At 39.6% G+C, this 23,274-nt stretch overlaps 1 protein-coding gene across 1 annotated transcript; it reads right to left on the reverse strand.

Moving 5' to 3' along the window:
* Positions 1-4,548: 4,548 nt before the first annotated feature.
* LOC137284928 (uncharacterized) lies at positions 4,549-21,278 on the reverse strand. The gene is made up of 5 exons (XM_067816979.1): positions 21,229-21,278; positions 14,877-15,207; positions 13,638-13,712; positions 8,757-8,803; positions 4,549-7,477 (listed from the first exon to the last, which is right to left on the reverse strand). Exons 2-5 carry the CDS (start codon positions 15,121-15,123, stop codon positions 7,379-7,381), a joined length of 468 nt encoding a protein of 155 aa, XP_067673080.1. The 5' UTR covers positions 15,124-15,207; positions 21,229-21,278; the 3' UTR covers positions 4,549-7,378.
* Positions 21,279-23,274: the final 1,996 nt, after the last annotated feature.

Genomic DNA, 23,274 nt, shown 5'->3' on the forward strand with positions numbered 1-23,274 from the left:
GAATATTTCAAGTTTTGCTTTTCTTTTTTTTTCTCGTCTTTTGTGTCATATGTATATTTTTCTATACAGTGTTTTTCATCCTTGTTTCCCTACACTTATTCCTTATTCGATTATTGGTTTCTCTCTTCTTTCCATCATGACCTCTGCGTTTATAGTTTTAGTTTCCCAGCTTTTAGTTTCTCATGGTTTCTTACTTGGTTCTCACGTTTGATTACCACCTTTTCTTCACTTTCGTGTTTCTTTAGTTTTCCACCGTTGTTTCTCAGTATGTTATTTTCGATTATACTTCTTGTCTTAATTTCTTGTCATTTCATCTCTTTCTTGTTTCAGACATATTATTTACCTTTGTTTCTTACCTTTGTTTTCCTTTACTTTTCTCTGTTTCCCATGACCATTCTTTCTTACCCAGGGGCGGTGCGGTAGCCTACTGGTTAAGGCGTTCACTCGCCACGTCGAATTCCCAGATGGACACAAATTGTGAAGCTTTTTCTGTTGTCTCTTTCAGTCATATTTCGGGAATATTGCTAAAAGCGGCTTTAAACCATACTACTGACTCACGTTCTCTCTGATGTCTTTTCCTATTTTCCCCTTTATTTTCATATTTTTTCTCACTGATGTTTCTCGCCTTTGATTTCGAATTCCTTGTTTTGCTCTCTTTGTTTCTCGTGATCCGTCTTGGAAATTCTCATCTCTGGTTCTCATCTCCTTTTCTCGTCCTTGGTGCTCTTCATGTTTCTCCTCACGTGTGTTTCCCTTTACATTTTATCAATTGTTTTTCAACTAGACACGGGCAACACTCCAGCAGCTCCTTATCCAGTCATTTGTGAGCGTGTTGATCCGCTATATTGATTGTAAGTAGCTGAATGTCAACCTGGTTGGTACTAATGAACATAAATACAAAGGACCATCGCCCCTGTTTCTCGCAAAAAATCTTGAAACAGGTGCGACTCTGTTGGTTGGTATCGCTGTCATGATAAGATGTACATTCCCACGGGCGGTTGATAGGTTAGTGGTTAAAGCGTTCGCTCGTCACGCCGAAGGCCCGTGTTCCATTCCCCATATGGACACAATGTGTGTGAAGCCTATTTTTATGTGTGTCTCTTTACTTAAGGAATATCGCAAAAGGCCGCAAATTGTACGCTCGCTCACTCACATTTTCAATTTTAAGCGTCAACACCGACAATAACCTTTTTATCCTATTTGTACTCAAAAGCACGGCGAACGAGTGAACCCGTCAGAGACAGGTGTCAAGTACTTCCTCATGGGAAACATAGAATACTGGATCTGTAGTCTGTTCTGGGGCTAGCTGTTAGGCAAGCTTGGACCTAGCGTCAGCAGTCTACCAATTTAACCCGTTTACAACACCTACCACGCAAGATATATGTCGAAGCCTAGTTATCAACAGACATCACCGTGCACTTTCACATCCTGCCTTTTGTTTACAAGTCTAGACTGAGTTCCAGACAGTTTTGAGACGTTAGGCGATACAGACGGTTGTACTGTGTCTGGGGTCGGACCCTCGTGCGTCACCCATACGTAGACACAGTGCTTAGAAGTAGAAGACAGAACCCGGGGGTGGCGTACACACACAACCGTCAATCCGTATTATGACAAATTCACAGACATATTACTTTGTCGTTTAAAGACAACTGATGTGAAAATTAGTTGATAGAAAGAAGAAATTGACTTCGATACTCCTGAATATTTAAAAAATGAGAACCAAAAGATACAATGAGTTATTGTATATGTGCGCCACAACCCCCATGAGTCCTAACTGTTTATGTCATTTGAAACATCCTCAAATTTCACCACAAGAGTAAATGCCATTTATGATAGAAATTCTCTCACTCACTCAAAGACACGCGCGTTAGTCTGTCTCACGGTCCCCGAACCACAGCGTTTTATCTACTGACTCACCCTCCCTATATGAAACAAGTCCGGATTTCCTCAGTTTCTGGTCTCCCTTGGGCTCCTTTCCAATTTCAATTTGTACATTTGTAACAATATAATTGCATATATTTAGACACTAAGCATTAGTCTACATGCACGCCTGGCGACTTCTGCAGAAGATATGTAAGGAATCGCCAAAATTGTGATTTCACTATCATGACTGAATGACATATTTTCAGTAATACTTTCATATTAACAACATATGGGGATTAATCTAACAGATGAAATAGAGATTCGGTTGATGTATTTCCAGCCATGGTTACGATCACACAAGAATGCTACAAAACTTTATTCAATACTTTCACGTTAAGCATCCCAATTACAACATGAGACAGCTCTATTTATTCATCATGCACTCATACTGAGAAGAGGTTAGTGTAACGTGTGTCACATGTTGTATATGTTGTACATACTCTCTCTCTCTCTCTGTCTCTCTCTCTCTCTCTCTCTCTCTCTCTTGTATATGGGCCACTGGCCCTCATGCAATAAACTGATTGGTGGTGATTGGTTCGATTCCCAAAACGGGTGTAATCGTCCCATTTTCACCGCTATTACTGGTATGTTATTTAATGGGGTGTTGGGGTTGCCTAGTAGTTAAAGCGCTCGCTCGTCACACCGAAGACCCGAGTTCGATTACCCCACATGGGCACAATGTGAGAAGCTTATTTCTGATGTACCCCGCTGAGATATTGTTGGAATGTTACTAAAAGCGGCGTAAAACTAAACTCACCATCTGTTAATAAATGCATAGCAACAACCTTAAAATGCATAACACTTCATTGCTACATTGTACACCATGCTGTAGGTATATGTTCCTAATATCGACCACTACCCCTACTCCTACCTTATCCAGATTCGAGACTTGATAATTTCAGAGACCAAATAGCGGTGTATTCTCTCCGACCAACATAGCTGAACTATCACTGAAAATATCTGCAGCGCAGTTTCCAACCAATGCACGGGGCGTCGTACCCCATGTTGGTGTTTAATGTGTGAATCACGGGCCGACATTATATCACTGAAGTTCCATATTATTATGTTACTCATGGACACTAGTAGTGAGATTAGTATGACGCCGCTTTTAGCGATATTCCAGCAATACCACGGCTGGGGGACACCAGAAATGGGCTTCACACATTGTATTTAAGTGGGGAATCGAACTCGGGTCTTCGGGACGAACACTTTAACCACTGCGCTACCCAACCGCCCCACATGACTGTTTGTTGTAACTGGTTAAGAGAACACCGATCATCAATACGGATAACTAACCATACCGGTGTCGCATTCGTGTCTGAATTCCATTAAATCGCTTGCGACATGTCCACAAGTTTACAATGTGTAAACACATTTCACCGTGCCCTCACGAAGTCAGCTAGCTGTTATATCATAGGCAGTTAAACCTTCCACGGAAAACCCTGAGTTTATTCTATATATAGAATGATGGGAAATCCCCTCCTGGACTTTCAGCGCCACTGCTCTCCCTGCAGCAGGAAGATGGATGCATTAAACCGTGTGACGTTTGACCCTGAGATATTGCAGCGTCATCTGGAAGCTAAATATTCCGTGTTGCCTCAGGATGCGAAGATGATTTGGGAAAATAAAATTCGCCACCAGATACTCGGAAAGCTAACACAGATCTTTATATTTTAATTGAAAATGTGAGTGAGTGAGTGAATGCGAGTACAATTTACGGCCTTTCGGCGATATTCCATCAATATAACAAAATAAAGGGACACACACAAAAACAGGCTTCACACACATTTTGTACAAATCGAAGATATTTAGAAACCTCTTAATCCCGACACTACCGGGTAGACAGGACCTGGCAAGTTTGGTCGTTAATTTGTTGTGGAATTTCACGTGGAATGATGCTTGTAGGACTAGCTGTTAACAAATGTACTCTGAAATGTAATTCTGATCTACGTACTGTTAGAGTTAAACATGCAACTAGACTGTTTGTGTGACCAACAGTTACTTGAAAGCCTAATGCAAGTAATCTATTAGTAAGATTATTACGCTTTCGGCAAAATGAAATCTAGTCAGAATATACGTAGAAAATGCATGCGTATAATGACAGAGAGAGATAGATAGATAGTGAGTGTGTGTGTGAGAGAGAGAGAGAGAGAGAGAGAACGTTCCCTTGATTGTGTGTTTCAAAGTTAGAGAGATAGAGAGAGTGCGTGTGTGTATATGTGGGTGTGTGCGTTCGCTTGAGTGTGTTTTAAAGTTAGAGAGAAAGTGAGTGTGTGTGCGCGCGCGTGCGTTCGCTTGAGTGTGCATTTCAAAGTCAAATATCGTTAATTATCACCATGGAATCATAGACAAATTAAGAAAATATATCTCTCTGTTTGTGTCTAATATAACCTCAGTGTTTCATTTTCAGTTTGGAATCTCTGAAGTTCGCAGAGTTATTACGGAAAAGAAGCTGTGTTGATGCTCCGCTACTACTATCTGTGAGTGTCGAAAACATAAGTGATATCCATGGAGAAAAGTAGATCCTTACGTTTATCAGAACAAAGGGGAAGTTACAATACATACGGTGTCCTCTACCTACTTTCACTTTCACACACCAACATAACACACAATAAGGCGTTGTTATATATACTAATTTAATTGATATGTACTTATATAGGCATTGGTGTGAGTACCACGGTTCTCATTTGTGGTTGTGGAGAGATAATTATTCCCAGAAGACTAAACCATATTCATAACTGTTCCGTTAGAAAACATTTGATAGAAAGGTTCAAAAATGAATATATACATGAAGCAGAATGTTAAAAATTTACAGGTTTAAACCGTTTAATATTTATAATGTTCGTTAGAAAAGTTATCTTAAATTATCCTGTACATGTATAATTTTGAAAAATGTAAAATATATTGAATGAAAAATCAGAAAAGATATGCATACTTTTAATTTCATAACGTTAATAAATCTTTCTCCATGATTGTAAGAATGAGTAGTGTAGAAATCTGCATATTTTCTGCAAAAAAATTATTTTTTTACAAATACCTCTCTGTAACACAAACTACAGTAAAATATTGATATGTCATGCGTAGTTATGTGTCTGCACACGTCGATAGCAAGACGTCTTACTTAAGGTGCAAAACGAATAACGTAAGACATGTACTAAGAATAAAACCGCTGATATTTTTTTTGTCTAAGAGGAAATGGCATGACAGGTGAGTGAGTGAGTGAGTTTAGTTTTACGCCGCACTCAGCGATATTAAAGCTATATGGCGGCGGTCTGTAAATAATCTCATTTGGACCAGACAATCCAGTGATCATTAGCATGAGCATTATGGAATCAGTGAATTGTGTAAACCAAGTCAGAGAGCCTGAACACCCGATCCCGTTAGTCGCAAAGGGAGTCAGGAACCAGCTTAGTATCGGAAGTAGCGCCTCGCGATACTTACATAGGCCCTCTGCTAGCTAACATCCTGGTCTTTACCGATTTCATTCAGCAGGCATTTTCCTTTACATAAAACGTCTCTTTACATAGTTTCGTATTCAGAAACAAATAACAACACATTTAAGCTCCACAGAACACATGTAAATAAGAAACAAAAAATATGTTGATCATCTGTTGAGTTTCCACCCGTCCCGACAGTTTAGAAAGGATATAAACTAGTGCTCAAAAGACACTATACACCGCAAAATATTAGATGGATCAGTATACTATGATTTTATCACTTAACGTATATTTGTGTGAACTTTTATGCAATATATTGCGGTGTGTGGTTTCTTTTGAGCACCAGTATTCATATGTTTTCCTTTTCATGTTTGGTCACACACACTATATACTTTCTTTTGAGCAGTACTTTTTTCATCGTGTCCAAGTCGGGACATAATATTTCACTGGAACATATTTCATACGCCCCACACAATGTAGTTCCTCCATCCTGAATCTGTACAATTACTGTTGGTACTGCATGGTACTTACATTAAATGACCATGTAGACACAAATCAGTTGTTACTCATTTTATCAATTTCACACAATTGAATATTGCATGTGTACAGTTTACACGTGAAAAGGAATATGAGCAAACATACGGGTGTTCGAGGGAGTATCCGAGTAGTTCAATATATACATGAGAAAATGAAACGTATACACTCCAACGGGTGGGTTATACTGGTTATATAACACCGGCAATGGACCATTCATGATTGTTTCTGTGAACAATCCCATCTGTGACATGAAGGCATGCAGGGTCCTGCTGAGGCTCCACGTGTCAATTGAGTCTCCATGTCAACTGAGGCTTCACATGTCAACTAAGGTTCCATATGTCAATTGAGTCTCCATGTCAACTGAGGCTTCACATGTCAACTAAGGCTCCATATGTGAACTGATGCTCCACATGTCAACTAAGGCTCCATATGTGAACTGATGCTCCACATGTCAACTGAGTCTCTATGTCAACTGAGGCTCCACATGTCAACTAACGCACCACATGTCAACTGAGTCTCCATATGCCAACTCAGGCCCCATGTGTCAACTGAAACTCGAAGTGTCAACATCCTCTTGTAAACACACTTACTCATCCATACGAAACTTCAGTCTACTTTCACACTGAGTTGTGGTTACATACATTTCTAGGTTGTACAAACTGTCCGGGTGCTCTATATCATGAGTATGAAGTATTAACAGATGCATGTGTCCCTGTACGGAGACAAGCAGGTGGGTTTGGGGGAAAGGTTTAATGCAACAACCAAATGCTGTTTTCATAACACTTCTAGACCCCTAGATGCGTTCTCTAAAATACGAGCCCAAAGTAATTCCGTTTAAATTACCAGGTGAACAATTTACTTTTCGTAAAACGCAAGTGAATGAGTCGGGTTACAAGCGCTTTTAGCAAATTGAATGTTTTTGCAATATCACAGAGGGGACACCGGGAATGAGCTTCTCATTTTGTGCCCATGAGGGGAATCGAACCCGGGTCTTAGGCGTCACGAACAGACCCCTTAACTACTAAGCTACCACCGCCAACATTTTCATTTAATTTTTGACTGGAGCAACCCCGCTTCTACTTTCTTTTGGGTAGTGGGGTAGCCCCAGGAAGAACTACGAACTTCACACTGAAGGCCCTGGGACGATTCCCCATATGGGTGCAATGTGTGAAACCTATTTCTGACGTCACTCTGACGTGAAATATTGCAAAAACCAGCGTACTGAAGTCACTCACCCATCTGCCTTCTCCAAGAATATGAAAATCAAATCGCTGGAAGTATGCCTGCCTATTCACCAAACCCACCTGTCAATCTACCTAACGGTACAATTATTGTAGATGCTGCTCAGTTCATGGTTATATACAGACGTCCCAAATGTCGTAATGACAGAACATGAAGATCTCAACAACATTTGTTGAGATGAAATACAGCTGCAAGAATTAATACTTGGTCAGGTAGTGTCATTTGCCAAGGGCGAGCGCTTACACGTGGGTCACTTCCGTGATGCTGGGTACAGTACCCGAGGTTTCCCCTGGGTCGTCCTTGCTGTAGTCGTCACTGTGTTCTACAGCTGAACTCTTCTGTGGAGAGGGGAAAGTGTGAGATTACAACCTCGGGATTACATCTTCCATACGCCACTTCTTTTAAGTTAATTTATGCATTATATTTTATTACCAAACTATCCGTATTTCTTGTTTCGTTGTTTGTATGATATAATATATTTTTGTTTGATTTTTTTGGTTTAGGATTTGTAGCACACCTGCCGTGCCACCCGATATCCGATTGTTGTTGTGGTGTAATGGGGATTGTATGGCCACAACGGTGTATCCCGGATTGTGAGTTATATCAGTTGGAAGCTCATGATATGTCTAAAATGTTTTGGTTTTTTTTTTTTGAGTTTTGAATCAGTTATTCATAAACCTCGGTGTTAAATCTTACGCTATGTTTACCTCACTCAACCCAGGTTAAACTGATCTTGGTATACTTCCGCCATATTGTTGTTTGTGGTTGCACTACTGGCAACACAACCTGGTAACAGATACCAGTCATCAATCTACGTACATGTAACTAGGTTATGTTAACAGTTTATAGTCAGTTTATAGTCTTTTTTATATTCTACTAGTAAGATTACCTGTGATACTCAACGAAGAAGCTATATATTAAAGGACTATTTGAAACACTGAGGATAAGCTGAACGTACGTGAACATTGTTTTACGCCGCTTTTAGCAATATTTCAGCAATATCACAAACGAGAAATGGGCTTCATACGCTGTGACAATGTGGGGAATCGAAACCGGGTCTTTGGCATTACGAGCGAACGCATTAATCATTAGGCTATCCCACCGCCCCTACAAGGAACAAGTTTAACCTGCCATGATTATATCACGACTAAACAGAGGTTCAGGGACTAGGGGACATCCCAAAACATGGATGAACACATGTGTATATACAATAGGTAGTGTCTGGCTGCTGGTTCTTCCCCCATTGTCCCCCTGGTTCGACTCCCTACATGCTTACAATGGATGAAGTCCATTTATGGTGTCTGATGTTGCTGAAATATTGCTAAAAGCGGCGTAAAACCATATTTACTCACTCACGTGTTCGATTGTGCGTCACTGAATTCTAAGGCTTGTATATACGGACTGACGCCATGCAACTACAATACTGTTGAATGCTTCGGTAAAGAAGCAAACAAAAAAAACAAAACAAAGAAAAACAAGCAAAGTTTAGAAAAGAAATGGTTTGAATATTTTGGTTGAGGCCATTGTAATGCAAACCACTACTGGTTTACATATCAGATATCACATATCACATTATACGTAGTTTATTCATTTATCTGTCACACTACACCTACCTACCTCAGTGTTTATTGTCTCCTGGGATTCCTGTATGGGTGTGGCGCAGACTGAAACAGACAACAGACATCTTATTCCTTTATCAAGTTCAGGATGTGGGGATTATAGGGTCGGAAATACACCAGTCACGGCATTGCATTGTGGGTGATTGCAGTTGCTGAAGCTAACTATTCATATTACATGTAGTAAGACTGTACTGAACTAATGAAACGAACATGAAACATCCACCTTTGACGCTGAACTAGGACTGGAACGTGTAACGTGTAACGTGTATACCTGGGACGGGTGGGTAATGAGTTGAACCTGGGTACCCGTGTCAATACCCGGACCAGCTTTGATCAAGTGATTAGTCAGTAAAAAATTAATTAAATCTCGGGTTTTGTCATAGCTTCATTTACAAGAGACTGTTCAGACACTGTTGTCTTATGTTTGACAAATCGTGCACTGAAAACTCACAAGACATAAATTGTCGAAACTAAGCATGTCATGTGTAACATAGGTTGCAAGTAGTTAACTGTTTAACGTAGCAGACTTATGAACGCAGACATCTGCCTCAAACAGACTCTGAACTGAAGAGTTATCAGGTTCAACAGAATTATACAGTTAACATAACTAGTTTGAAAACGAAGCTTAACTATGATGCATGGATAGTGTAGCCTCCTATGTAACCTCGACTGTGATTGGTTGCCGTTGTAATGGGGTAAGCGAAATAATTTTCTAATTCACGTGATGACTTGTGATGTATTGCTTGATGTGATTGGTTAACAAGAAACTGTGCAGACATGACTGACCTGTCATCCAATCACCGTTGCCCACGTGACACGTTGAATGTTTACAAACAGGTTTGAAACAGTCATCAATATATCCAGCTAGTATGACCATGTCAAATGAAATATTGTTCTTCACACTGACCTAATGAAACCATAGACAGGTAAACTATTCATATGCTTGCGTGGTTATATCATCAACAGACTGACTGAGTGTTGAGAGGGGACATACAGTGGTGCTATTGGTTAATGTCATTAGGTGAATGAATGCCCAGGAATGACATCATGACATCTCCACATCAAAACTGGCCTGCGACAATTGTTACAACCTGCTTTCACAGAGACCAGAGATCATCTGTGATTTAAAGTCAACGTCTGGATGAAAAAATATATCTCTACGGCTGTATATCCCCAGTTTAAAACATTGTTGCAATCAAGTACTAGTATGTAAAAGCACATGCATTATATTGTAGAGTGTTAGACATATAGTAGCTTTAAACTATGTAACCGAAACTATATAAGGAAAGTATTGAAAGATTTTATTGTTCTGCCCCAGAAGGAAGAGTACCACGAATTTCAGTCGAAGTAAAACCTGTTGCCATGGAAATGGGAAAAAAGTATTTTGTTCAAAACCCAAAACTACCAAAAGGCAGCAGTTCACCACCAGACCTATCTATGTGCCAAGTTTCATGAAGAAACATTGAAAGGTTTTCTGCGCCGGAAAGGACTACGTTGTACGCACGGACGGACGCGCCGACGGAGTCCAAGTAATACTCCCCGCAAAACTCATTGTGGTGCAATAGGCGAGTGTTGTTAAGTTCAGTCAAAAACGGTTATTGTCTTAGAAAGTGTTTTCCATTGAAAATTATTATTGATTTTGACGATTGCGATGTATGCATCAATTCCGGATAATATATCTATCTGTATCTATACATTGAAGTAACAAGGATAGTAACAAAAAGATAACAAATTATTGGATAAATGGGATTGTGAATCTGATGTCAACACTGTTTTTGTGTTTAATACAGTATACTCTTCAAAGAATAAGTTATGACATGGTATCAATACCATGATGGTGTTTATATCACTTTGTTATTTGCAGTGGCAGTGGTATACATTATTTATTTAGATACCTTGGATACCGTCAGCTGTATTTCGCCTGTAGGCTGTTGGAACAGTAGTTGTTTGCAGCTTGTTGTTTCTAACGAAGGCATGTTTGTTGTTCTGATGTTTCCACATCGATGACGTGCCCCCATCTTTGTGACTTAGCTGCACTGAGTACGAAATGCATTTTGGCTTTGTGCCTAATTAAAAATACAATGTATATCCAGACGGCTCCTTTAATCTCAGTTGTTACTGGTGAAAGGGGAAAACTCGCAATTAGTGTTATAACGGAGACCCAGGTCGAGTTGGGTATTAGGGGGGTCGGGTACCCGGATAGGACCCGGGTCGAGTTGGGTATTAGGGGGGTCGGGTACCCGGGTAGGACCCGTTCCAGTTCCACGCTGAATCCGCAGATATTGGTAGTTTCTCTGTTGTAACATTGAGAAGTAACAGTCGCAACACTTCACGACTTCATTTTCCTTGATGCAGAACGGCCGTGACTTCCTTAATTTAGTATTGATTTTTGTTGTGCTTCCCTTTTAAACATAGTTTTAAGACAGTCGTGACTTCCTTAATTTAACGTTAATTTGTGTAACTGTAGATTCCCTAATTTAACATGAATTTGGGGAGTTGTAGCTTCCCAACTTTAACACAAACGTTTAACACTCCTGACTTCTCTACTTTAACATGAATAGTAGCAGTTGTAGCTTACCAGCTTATCGATGCGATACAGTTGTAGCATATATACTTTAACATAGATTCGAGACAGTTGTAGCATATATACTTTAACATAGATTCGAGACAGTTGTAGCATATGTACTTTAACATAGATTCGAGACAGTTGTAGCATATATACTTTAACATAGATTCGAGACAGTTGTAGCATATATACTTTAACATAGATTCGAGACAGTTGTAGCATATATACGTTACAGATCACATATACTCTAGTAGGGTATAAATGCAAAATCACTTGCTGACATCGCTATAAAAGAAATCCCGCCATTAAAACTACTCATTTCGACCTTTAATTAATTTAAATCGACCTTTTTGTCAACAGTGCACAATTCTCAACCACAAACGAAATTTCAACCAAAGCGGCGCGTCTCCGTGGCGTAATTGTAGGTATAGAAATGAGGGTCTGTGCAGTATTCATCTACATTTCACGGGTTAAACTGTTTCGTTTACAGGTTTGTACTAACCTGAAATCGCGAAATCTGTTGTGAAAAATGAAAGCTATATGTTCTTACAATCTGCTATCATTTAGTTTCGTCTCCTGCTTTGCCTATTTTTCGAGTTACAACCCTTGTTTTCATAGACGATTCTGTCAAAATCACTTGGTGTCGCTCGGTTGTAATCCGTGTAAGGTGGTATAAACCAACACGTTATTTGTCATCATTCACTTGATGCTCAGTTAATGAATTTGTAACAGGTGTAATTAGTGGTAACGCCACTTAGCTTACCCGACAAAGGCCCCCATTTGGCATTTCTTATGTCTGGATCGATCAAAGGATTAACCGAAAACACGCTGATTAATTAGTTTTATGCGGATTTAAATTGGGGATTTGTCAAAAGGTAGTGTTTATGTATGTACCTTTACTAATCTATACTGAATACACCCTGTCGTAGCTGTGTGTATGTAAAAACAACACCCTTCTTTCAAAGGATTAACCGCCAACACATTGATTGATTGCTCATTATTGGCTAACTAAATAACTGCACATTAGTTGCCAGGTGTGCTATCTTTGGTAGCCAATGAAACTATACAGCAATGTGAAAAACCTGAAACGATAATGACGTTTTCGTATATTAAACAGTTAAAAGACACATCACTTGGGAAATCTGCAGATGAATTATATATTACTCGTTTTTGTGGATATTGATGGATACATTCCTCGAACAAGGTAATAGCCTGACATTGCTCCTATAACTTTAATTTTGATATTTGCATTTTTGTTTTTATTAAGTTGCCGTTGCTTTCAACAGAATCATTGTTTTCGTCGTGAAGTGTAATGATGCAGACGACATACACTAGGGCGTGGGTGCGAATTATGATTCATATAGGCAAACTATGAAATGTCTACATATTACATTCCTGTTATACATTCGCAGATCGCTTCTTTTTATTAAGTTTCAAAATGGCGGCGCCCTGTCTGAGGATGAATGCTATGTATGTTTGTTTTCACCGACTTACAAAATCAAAATTACTTTTCATTTGGTGATAAAATATGTATTTTATTGATGGACACTAGGATTTTACATGACATTGCTTATAACATAACAATTTCACTCTTGGAAGCGGTCACTCATGACATCACTTCAAAACAGGCCCACAACAACTGAGACGTGCGATGACCCGTGATTTGACGTCAACATATGAATGAAAATATTCTTGAACGGTTGTATATTATCCGTTTAAAACTTTGTTGCAATCAAGCATGTAACAGCACATGCGTTGTTCTACATTTGTAGAGCGTTAGCTAATATTTGTATTAGCTTTAAACAATGAAACCGAAAGTGTTCCTATTACACGGCAGCGTCTGAAGTTCAAGGTCACTTGGGAACAGTTCGCTAGGAGCAGTTCTATACTGTATAGTCAGTATCGGAGTTCATTAAAAACTGAAAGACCGCTAAAATCGTACTGTGATAATGTTTGATACTGTAGCTGATTTAACCTGAAAAACGTGGGGTCGATGGGGTAGCCTACTGGTTTCTAGTGACCCACGAGGATCCGGGTTAGTTAACCATACCATGGGTATAAGTTACCCAAACATGTCGTAAGAGGCGACTAAAGGGATCGGGTGGTCAGACTCGCTGACATGGCTGACACATGTCATCGTATCCCAGTTACGTAGATCGATGCTCATGCTGTTGATCACTGGAATGTCTGGATCAGACTTGATTTTTTACAGACACCACCGCAATATTGCTGAGTGCGGCGTAAAACTAAACTCACGCACTCTCTTTGTTCTGGAGACACAGCCCTAACGTTAAGGCTATCAGTATACTGTACCTTCGGGCGCTGCAGGGTCGTCGTTGAATATTGCACTGCCGAAGCCGCTGTCCTCACGGGCGGAACGCCGAAGTACTGCAAAACGGAAGTTGTACATGTTAGATAATATACATACCGCTTCATCACAAAGGAAAATTACTAAAATAAAAGAAGGAAAAGCTGCGTTCTATAGATAGTCAACTTCTTCACTGCAAAGTATGCGACGTTTCGGAGTAGGTACTAACACCGTCACACTCATTGCAATAAAGAAGCTGAGTAGCCATGGAACGAGGTTTTCCTTTCTCTATGCAACTTTTAAAATGCCTCTCAAAGGAGAAAAAGTTTAGGAGCTACCAGGAAGGCAAATACAGCGGCCCCATACCAGAAAACCATAGTGGTCCCGTTTTGTGTTCTTCACGATTTAATTCTAATGTGTTCTTTGAATCGATTTTTGTTTCTGAGATTTCTTCTTTTTATTGGGGATCTCCTCTATTCAGTTATAGATGTTAACACTGACAGGGCGCTATGTTCCTGGAGTGAGTAAATATGGTTTTACGTCGCCTTTAGCAGGAGACATCATGAAATGGGCTTCGCACATCGAACACATGCGAGGAATGAAACCCGGGCCTTCAGCGTGACGAGCGAACACTTAACTACTAGGCTACCCCATCGCCCCCAATGGTCTTGAAGAAATGACCGACATAGCGGCTAGTCCAACTGAGTCATTTCAAAAACCATTAGGTTTGTTGGGGGCGGGTGAGTGGGAGGCCCAATCTTATAAAGTTCGCAATTCGTTATGTACTGTTACCTCCCTTGGACGTGACAGTACCCTCATACTCGCACTTATGGGTTACAACAAAGAGCTAATCCTCTGGGGCGTCCTCCGATGTGACAACGTTAAACCCCACTGACCCATTCTGTAAACTGGTGAATTCACTCAACACTTCACACACATGATCAGACATGTGTGGGCTTTCTGGTACCAGAATTTTGACACCCGTGAAAATACGGGTTAGAATCGTTGTTCAGCAACCAATGCTTGTCGTAAAAGGCGACTAACGCGATCTGGTGGTCAGGCGCACTGACTTGGTTGACATGCGTCATCGTATTGAGTTACGTAAATGGGCGCTGCTGCTGTTGATCGCTAAATTGTGTTGTTCAGACTCGATTATTTATAGACCGTAGCCATACAGCTGGAATACTGCTGAGTGCGGCGTAGAGCAAGAAAAAGGGGAAAAAATCCAGAATGTTGTTACTCACCGTTTTGCCTTCGCTGAGGATAAAGGTAGTAATATTTCCTAAACTGCGCTTGATAGGTCTTCATGGCCAAAATGATCTTGTCCGACACGAGGTCAACTTTTTCGGGGGTCACCTCCGGCGGTTTAGATCCAGATGGGGCGATTTCTAGTGCCGTTATACTCGTTTCTAAGGTTAACGTCATCTGCCGCATCTTAACCTCCATATTCATCAATTCTTGCAGCATTTGATCCGCGTTTGCACAAGCCATGATGAAGGGTATAGGAAAATAAACAGTGGATCTGTCGTGCTGTCGATTCTCTTTTGTCAGTCCGCATGGAGGCACCGGCAATGACTGAAAATGAATTATGTTTGTATTAACTCACTCCGATGTTCCTGCAAATTCAGAGAAAGCTCTTCACTGGTCTCTCCGAGTGTTTAGATAGGTTATGCTTGTGGCCACTCTTTACTGGCTATGGGTACACATGTAAGCATGATTTTGAAATAAACCGTACAAAATCAATTGTTATAATCACGTATGACCATATATGGTTGCCTCGGCGGGCAAATACAGGGCGTAGTATTATTCGTGTGTTGTACCAGGGATACTCTATAACAGGGATTGGTCACTCGCTTGCTTTCCTTACCATTTGTACTAAATAACGTGTGCCTCGTCATGCTCCACTGCACACGTCGACTTGGTTTGTTCTCAGCGCAAATCGGCTGCGCTTAACAGTATTTCAACCAGTTTATTGTCGGAAACTATCGGCATCTCCCGGAGTAATACTCGGTAAATTGGAGTAGGCTCCCCTGAATGTTGTCACAACAAGCTGGTTACACTTCCTGTCGCCGAATGATGCATGTGTGGATTAATGAGAGGACTTGAGAATGTGTTTACACATTGCCTTGTTCAAAGACTCTCTGTTTATGTGACAATTTTGATACAGCGTTCGAAACGATCGCCAGCCCAGAGGCCCAGCGTCGGCTGTTAATGTATCAGGCCAACAGTTTCAGTTATCTGCAGGCCCCTGTGGTCTTCTGTCAATTAGATCTCATTTCTTTTCAACTAGCATCTTGCCCATAATTTGTATTAATGTTCAGGAATTATCCCTGATCCTTCATGTTAGGATAACTTCCAGTTTCACTTCATAGTATTATATATTCAGTGCCGCATAGGAATGTCAGCAGTCTATAACTAATGTAAACTTCTCTGTGCTCCATACACTTCACTAATGGATTTTGTAGGGACTGTGAAACTCTCTACAATGAAGACTATTTTGTTTTTATTGGTTTGATTTCAACAAAATGGGTATGCAGACTTTAAAGACGGCAAGTGGCAGCAAGCCCTGATGGCCAAATGGCAAACTAAAGAACTGCAAACACTGTTATTATATGTATTTGAAATGATCTGTTACACAATTAAAATGTATCATTATGTTTCAGTGGTTTTCTGTTTGTGTGGAATGCTTAGGCTGCATAAAAATATGTTTCTCAGGCACATTCTTTTCAAAAGTGACGAGTAAGACTTTGATTTTTAATTTTTGATAGAAAAAATATGACGAGGGAGGAACACATTTTTATTTCTTTTTCCTTCAGGAATACAGTTTGGAAAGTTAAGCACATGTTAATGAGTTGTATATTCAGTCACTCTCATTCTTACAGACACTCAGTCTATAATGGACAAATGGACGGTCGTGGCAAAGTCGAAATTATTTTTTTTAAGAGGGCAGTTAATGAAGATGACCAGATGTCTTCCTGCATGTGCGCAATTGCGTGGATACTGATAGAATGTCAACTGACACAGTCACTCCCACCTAAAAAAACAGAAAGTTTAAAACCATCACAAAGCGTTAAAAAGTCCTTTGCAGTTTTGTCAAATATCAACAATAGTTTCAGAACTAAAACATTCAAGCATCAAAGGCATCCATGGCAGATTAGAACAGATCAGATATGTCATACCTCACACTTTCACCAGATAGAATATTCCCCTCAATACTTAGAGGTGTATTTGAAAGAAATGAATTTTAGGACGACTAAACACATTCAAACATTGGCTTGTAGTAATGAGTGATCAGATCAGATCAACGATATGTCATATTTTTCACACACATGAAATACTTGTGAATGTATACACCCTTCCAATTATTTTTTTAATTCATAAAATCATCACTATTACTTCCAAACACCTCTCACCATATGGAACGTTTCCCTAACAGAAATTAAAGGTGTGTGTGAAAGAAGTTTTTTGAGCAATAACTAGAAACACTCAAAAAATGCTGTGTAGTATATATATTTCAATGGCGGATCAGAACAGATCAGCGAGATGACACGTTTTTCACACACCTCAAATACATCCTAACAATATGTTTAGATTATCAAATTATAAATATCACCTGCAAACACCTTTCGGGTCATAGTATATTCCCTCATAAATATTTAAGGTGCATGTGAAAGAGGTTTTGGAGCAATAACTAGAAACACTCAAAGTTATACTATTTCAATGGCGGATCAGAACAGAACCGCGAGATGGCACATTTTTCAACACCTCAAAAACACCCTACCGAATTTTTTTAAATTATAAAATTAGCACTATTACTTCCAAACACCTTTCACTAGATGGTACGTTCCCCTAATGGAAATTAAAGGTGTATGTGAATGAAGTTTTTGAAGCTGAAACAAAAGCACTCAAACAACGCCGTGGAATATTTCAATGGCGGATCGGATCAGATCGGCGAGATGGCACATATTTCACACACCTCAAGTACATCCTAACAATTTATTTTAGATTATGAAACTATCACTTTTACCTGCAAACACCTTTCGCCTGATGGTAAATTCCCCTCATAAAAATTAAAGGTGTAAGTGAAAGACGGTGATGAGTAATATCTAGACACACTTCAAACAACGGCGTGTAGTATTTCAATGGCGCATCAGATCAGATCGGCGATCTGCCACATTTTTCACACACCCTAATTAAACCCCAACATGTTTTTAAGTCACAAAACTATCACTATTGCTTGCAGACACCTTTCAACTAAAGGTATAATTCCCTGCTAAAACATAAAGGAATGTGTGAAAGAAGCTTTTATTGACGAAACTCAGTCTATCTTCGCTGTGTACCGATAATTGAAGCCAGAGAGTTACAAGATGCCGACTTGAAACTTTACTACAAACATATTTTCTTATACTGACACTAATTACAAATATGTGACTAGAACTGAAGTAAGAGAACAGGTGACTTACCTTCTACGTGTAGGTTCCGAGTTGTCACAACACTCAGCGAATGTAATCAGCTGTTGAAAATGAACCGAGCTCAATCTTAAATACTAAGCTGCCGCCATATTGTCTCCACTGGTCACGTGACAAAGCGAGACATACGTTCAGCGGTTTTTCGAGGAGTTTCACCTCCCCTCTCTATATAGGCTCCCTGGTTGTACTATTATCGTTATCTTGTTAAACGGTGAACGAAAATCGGTTCCCTCTGCGGGTATCTTTTGGAACTATTGCTGGAGTCGTTACCAAATTCTATACGGAATATTTGTTTTGTTTGTTTGTTTGGGTGGCCAGAATTGTTTCATAAATGTGTTCAGTTATCGCTAATATCAGGTGCTGCGTTAAAAACACAGGTTGGTTTAGCAGTTTCCAAAGAGGAAATTGATACGTAGATTAACCGGGTAAATGGGTAGACTTCTGTCATATTTGGGTCCATGGACTAGTCTCGTAGGTGGGGTGTTGTTAGACTCGTTCAATACATGGAGTCACGTGGGTGGGGATGCTGTATGATCAATGAACGCATGGAGCCAGTAGTAACAGTAGTAGTAACAGTAGTAGTAACAGTAGTAGTAACAGGGACCAATGTTGTAGATGACGTAATATGAAATCATTTAATTAACTATTTACTAGTATGGAACTTAATGAATTCTAGAAGCGACATTGTAGCGCTGTCACATTATCGCCCTTGGAAAAGCAATCAGAGTGTCAAAGTTAGCCGAAAGGTGACAGCGTTACAATGTAAAGATGACCATTTCGACCAATTGTCAAGGTCGTTTTGTCGAGCTTGTAATTATTTTATATTTACTGAATTTCGAGACACATTGTCAAAATGCCACGTGGTCGCACTGTTGCAGTTTGGCACTTTTCGCTTGTTTTCGCAAGCCCGATAAATTCCGTGGGTCATAAACTAATCACACACAAACAAAGCCATATTTAGCACAGAATATACTTGTACTACACCTTTGAGATAATCCAAGACCCTGACCATGTTTGCTATGTTTCATGAAATAATGTTGAATACTTCCGGCAATTCATTCCCTAGTGTGATGAGGTGAACTCTCGAGAAAATTGAACTCCCGAAAAACACTGCAGCACAGAACAGGCGGACAATGGACTGATTATGAGGGCGATTTCTCGGCACTAAAGACATGTCATTGTCCTTACATTTTTGCTTAATGGCGTATAGCTTCTCTTGTTAACATGCACACCCAAACAACCAGTAATTTCCTGGTAACAACAACAGCAAAAGCAATAGCAACGTGAGCCATAGCGTGATGTTATCTGATTGTCCCGTTATATATAGTATCGGGTTTTAGAAAAAAAATTATCTGGAGATCTGATATCATTTCCGATCGACTGTGTTTGGGCCGATATTGCCCACTGAGAGGTGTCGTACCGTTACCTAACGTACAGGTAACAGGAAGCACGAGCTCTGATTACACTATGGAATGCGACACATACGTGATATCGAGAAAAGGTGTCATGATGGTATCAGCCCACGTGGTCTAAAATTGACAGATATTAAAGTCGACTGAGGTTTTGACGATTGGCTCCATCCATGATCAGCTGGCCGTAGTGCACGTCTATGTAGCTTCGCTCTTGTTTGGCAGAAGGCAGTATGCTAGGGGGTCATTAGCAGCCCTTGAATGTCAGAGTCGTAGGTGCAGAGCGAGTTTATTTTTACTCCGCCCTCAGCAATATTCCACCTATTCCTTCAGTAGGCGATCATGTGTGTTGATAGATGCTTTACAGTGCTGCACTATCCAGTAGCAGATGTCAGCTACGTGGAGGTTGACATTAAACCTATGCATGCATAGTATGCAAATCTAACGTCACGAACGTTGTGAAGGTATCTGATAATACGCTGTGCATCCGCCATGGTGATATACCGTATTTCCTCTAATGCATGTTCTATATGATACGTTAACATTGGAAACTAGTGAGATCCCTAACTTTCCTTGTCCTGAAATAACATCTGCCCTGCGGTCCATGTGGATGACAGGAAGTTATGATTTAAGGGACCATTCCTTAATATATTGATTTTTAGTCCAAGGGAGAATACATATGCGAAAATATGCAAGGGTCTACACCCGGCGCTTATGTCATAAAGCACTGCTTTATCCCCGGCACTTATTAGAAGTCCGGGTTAAAATAGGTTAAAAGATATCCAGGGCTTAATAGAGGAAATACGGTAGATATGGTTATTGCCATACTTATAGCAAGTTTCTTCCTTCTTGTGTTATTTGGAGATGGAAACAAAATAATATACACTTGTTTTAAATACACTTCTAGTATTAAAGGATCTAATCTTACTAAGATTAACAGTGAGAGCTTGAATCTACACAACGTTGATGATTTCACAGTAGACTTTACTTAATCAGGAGAGTGACCCCCGTCCACTGATTTTTGCTACTCTTGTTTCATGATCTCGAGATACACACGCCTTTCTCCATAACACAATAACCTCAACAACAGTGTAAATGTGTATGTAAATGTAAAAAAAACATAATGTCGGCCTTAATAACAGTGCAAATATGTATGTAAGTGTAATACCGACATAATAATCTCCACATAAGCATGTAAGTAACACAATTTACTTCCGTATACAAGACAGTGAATTCTGTAATAGTAAAGTGAGTGAGTTAATATTTAACTGTAATAGTAAAGATAACTATAAGAGTGGAAAATCCAAAATTATAAACAAAAGCCAGTACACATAATACCAAGTTCCAGTTAATTCAAAATTTGTCTGACAAAAGAACCCTGATGCTGATTCCGGAAAAAAACATTAGCAGATGCATTATGAGGGAGTGAGTATGGTTTTACGCCGCTTTTAGCAATATACTAACAGTGTAACGGTGGGTACAGAAAAATGGGTTTCACACATTGTACATCTGCGAGGAATCGATCCCGGATCTTTGGCGTGACGCATTAGGCAATAGGCTATAAGAAATGAGCACGTGCATTTAGCCGTCACAGTGTAAGAAAAAAAGACACTCACAGGTCGACTTCGTCTTTATCAAAACAATTGCCTTATATTAGAAACCACTTATAAACAAAAATCGAAATGTCTGAATATAGATATACTACTATCGCAACTTACGACAGTCGACCCGATACCGCTGACACCTCCAACAAAAACAAAACCTGGGACGTAAACATAAGACTAGTGTGTTTATAGACAACTCAGGTATGACTTGTAAACATTTCTTGGTTTTACCAATGTATCTAAAAACAACAACAATTTCTCAGGATTGTGAATAATTATACGTTTATGAAATTAAAAATAGGGAAATTGTTGAAAATTTCCATCATAAATAACTTTTCAATAATACGGAATATACAACAGAAACATATTATTCATGAAAGAGTTGCAATGAAGAGGAGGTAGGAGTTGCTGTTTACTAATAGAAGGATGCTGTTCATGACTGAGGTTAAATATACACCAGCAATATTCCGGCTGCATGGCGCTGGTGGATACTTGTAACACCTGACAATAAGGTATGCCGATTTTTGTGTTTCATCAACACAATCGTGAATAACACTTGGCGAACTTTATAAATTTGTCACGACGTAGGGATTCGGAACAGGGCATACTGCAGCTTAGGATGCAGGTGACATGGTGTTCATAGCGTTTATCTTACGCTGAGTACGTATATGTGGTATTGAATTAGTTCATTATTGCATCTATAACACAATACACATTGCATATAGAGAGCAAGAAGAGGGGCACCGATGATGTTGTTTCACAGATTTTAGATATAGCCGGATCAGGATCTATGAAAGCCTGATGGCGCGACTTAGATAGCAGGATTATTTTAATCCAGTATTTCTCCGTGTAGATATTACTTTTAATTGCTGTCTGTACATTTAAATTATTTTCTCAAAACTGGAGGTTTCATCGTCACTTCGACTATTTTCTCGTTTTTGCCAGTGTTTTTAAATAAGCTTGAGTGAGTGAGTATAGCTTTACACTGCTTTTAGCAATATTCTAACTGGAAACACCAGAAGTGGGCTTCACATATTCTGCCTATGTGGGGAATCACACAGAGGTCGTCAGTATGACAAGCGGACGCTTTAGCCAGTCGGCTACTTGACCGCCCCTAAATAAAGTCACTGATCGTGTACATGGCATGCAGGTGGAAGTCACTTACTTTTTCCATAAATTTTAGAGGCGGTGGTGTCATTCACATTGTATATGCTTATTCACAAAAGAACATCTGGTATGGTATTGAAAAATAGAACATGTAAACTCTGCAATTCACCAGCAATAGGTGATGAATTTCCTTGTTTATTTAAACTGAAATGTTCCTCAACTAGACATAGTTACTCAGCCCCAATCTGCCAACATTTAGAAAATATTTGATAACAGAAATATAAAGAAATACGAAATCTATACAAATATTAGCTAGTATTAGATAAACTTATGGGAAAAAATGATCAAATCTGTACTAACTGAATTTGCTCATTCTATGGACAATAAATAATTTAATAGCTCTTAATTTACAATATTATTATGTTTCATTTTGAAATGTTCTACCTGTCATTTGGTCATGTTTGTTTATACGTATTTGAGTGAATTATATTTGACTTTATCTTGCACCACCGGTGGGGTTTGAGGATAAAATAACCTTTAGCGTAATTTTCATTAAGGTATAAGACGTCTACGTACTGTTTAACATTCGGCGCTCCTTAATCTGCGTTTTTGAAGTACAAATATCTGTGATTACACAATGCCATATAGAAAGTGGTCAGATGTAACATATGTCATGTTTGGGCTTACACTTTCTTGGTAAAGTACAAATTCTAATACTTGTTGGTTGCTGAGCGGGTTAGGTGGCTGACTTTATGTGCTAGCGATTAAGTGCCTGACTCTGAGGGTGCGGGTTCCAATCACGGATGGGACTCAACCAAAAAGTACTAGAATTTGTACTCTACTAAGAAAGTGTAATCCCAAATATGGCGTATGTTACACAAAACATCTGCATCTACACCAGTCTCAAAATGCTACCAGCTCACAAAGAATTTTTTAAGATTGTCTAAAGAGGGTGGGCGTGTACTGAAGAGATGACTTTCACTTGCGTCCAAATGTCGCGTTCTCGGGATCTCGCTCTCACCAACGACCGAGATCGCGGGAGTCTCCCTTAAC

Source organism: Haliotis asinina, chromosome 5, assembly GCF_037392515.1.
Source record: "Haliotis asinina isolate JCU_RB_2024 chromosome 5, JCU_Hal_asi_v2, whole genome shotgun sequence".
NCBI classification, from domain to species: Eukaryota; Metazoa; Mollusca; class Gastropoda; order Lepetellida; family Haliotidae; genus Haliotis; species Haliotis asinina.

Coding starts and splice junctions, on each gene's coding strand:
- LOC137284928 (XM_067816979.1), bottom strand. CDS start 15,123: ATGGCTTGTGCAAACGCGGATCAAATGCTGCAAGAATTGATGAATATG. Junction 13,713..14,876: donor TCCTCAGCGAAGGCAAAACG/GTGAGTAACAAC, acceptor TCCGTTTTGCAG/TACTTCGGCGTTCCGCCCGT. Junction 8,804..13,637: donor CGACCCTGCAGCGCCCGAAG/GTACAGTATACT, acceptor TGTCTGTTTCAG/TCTGCGCCACACCCATACAG.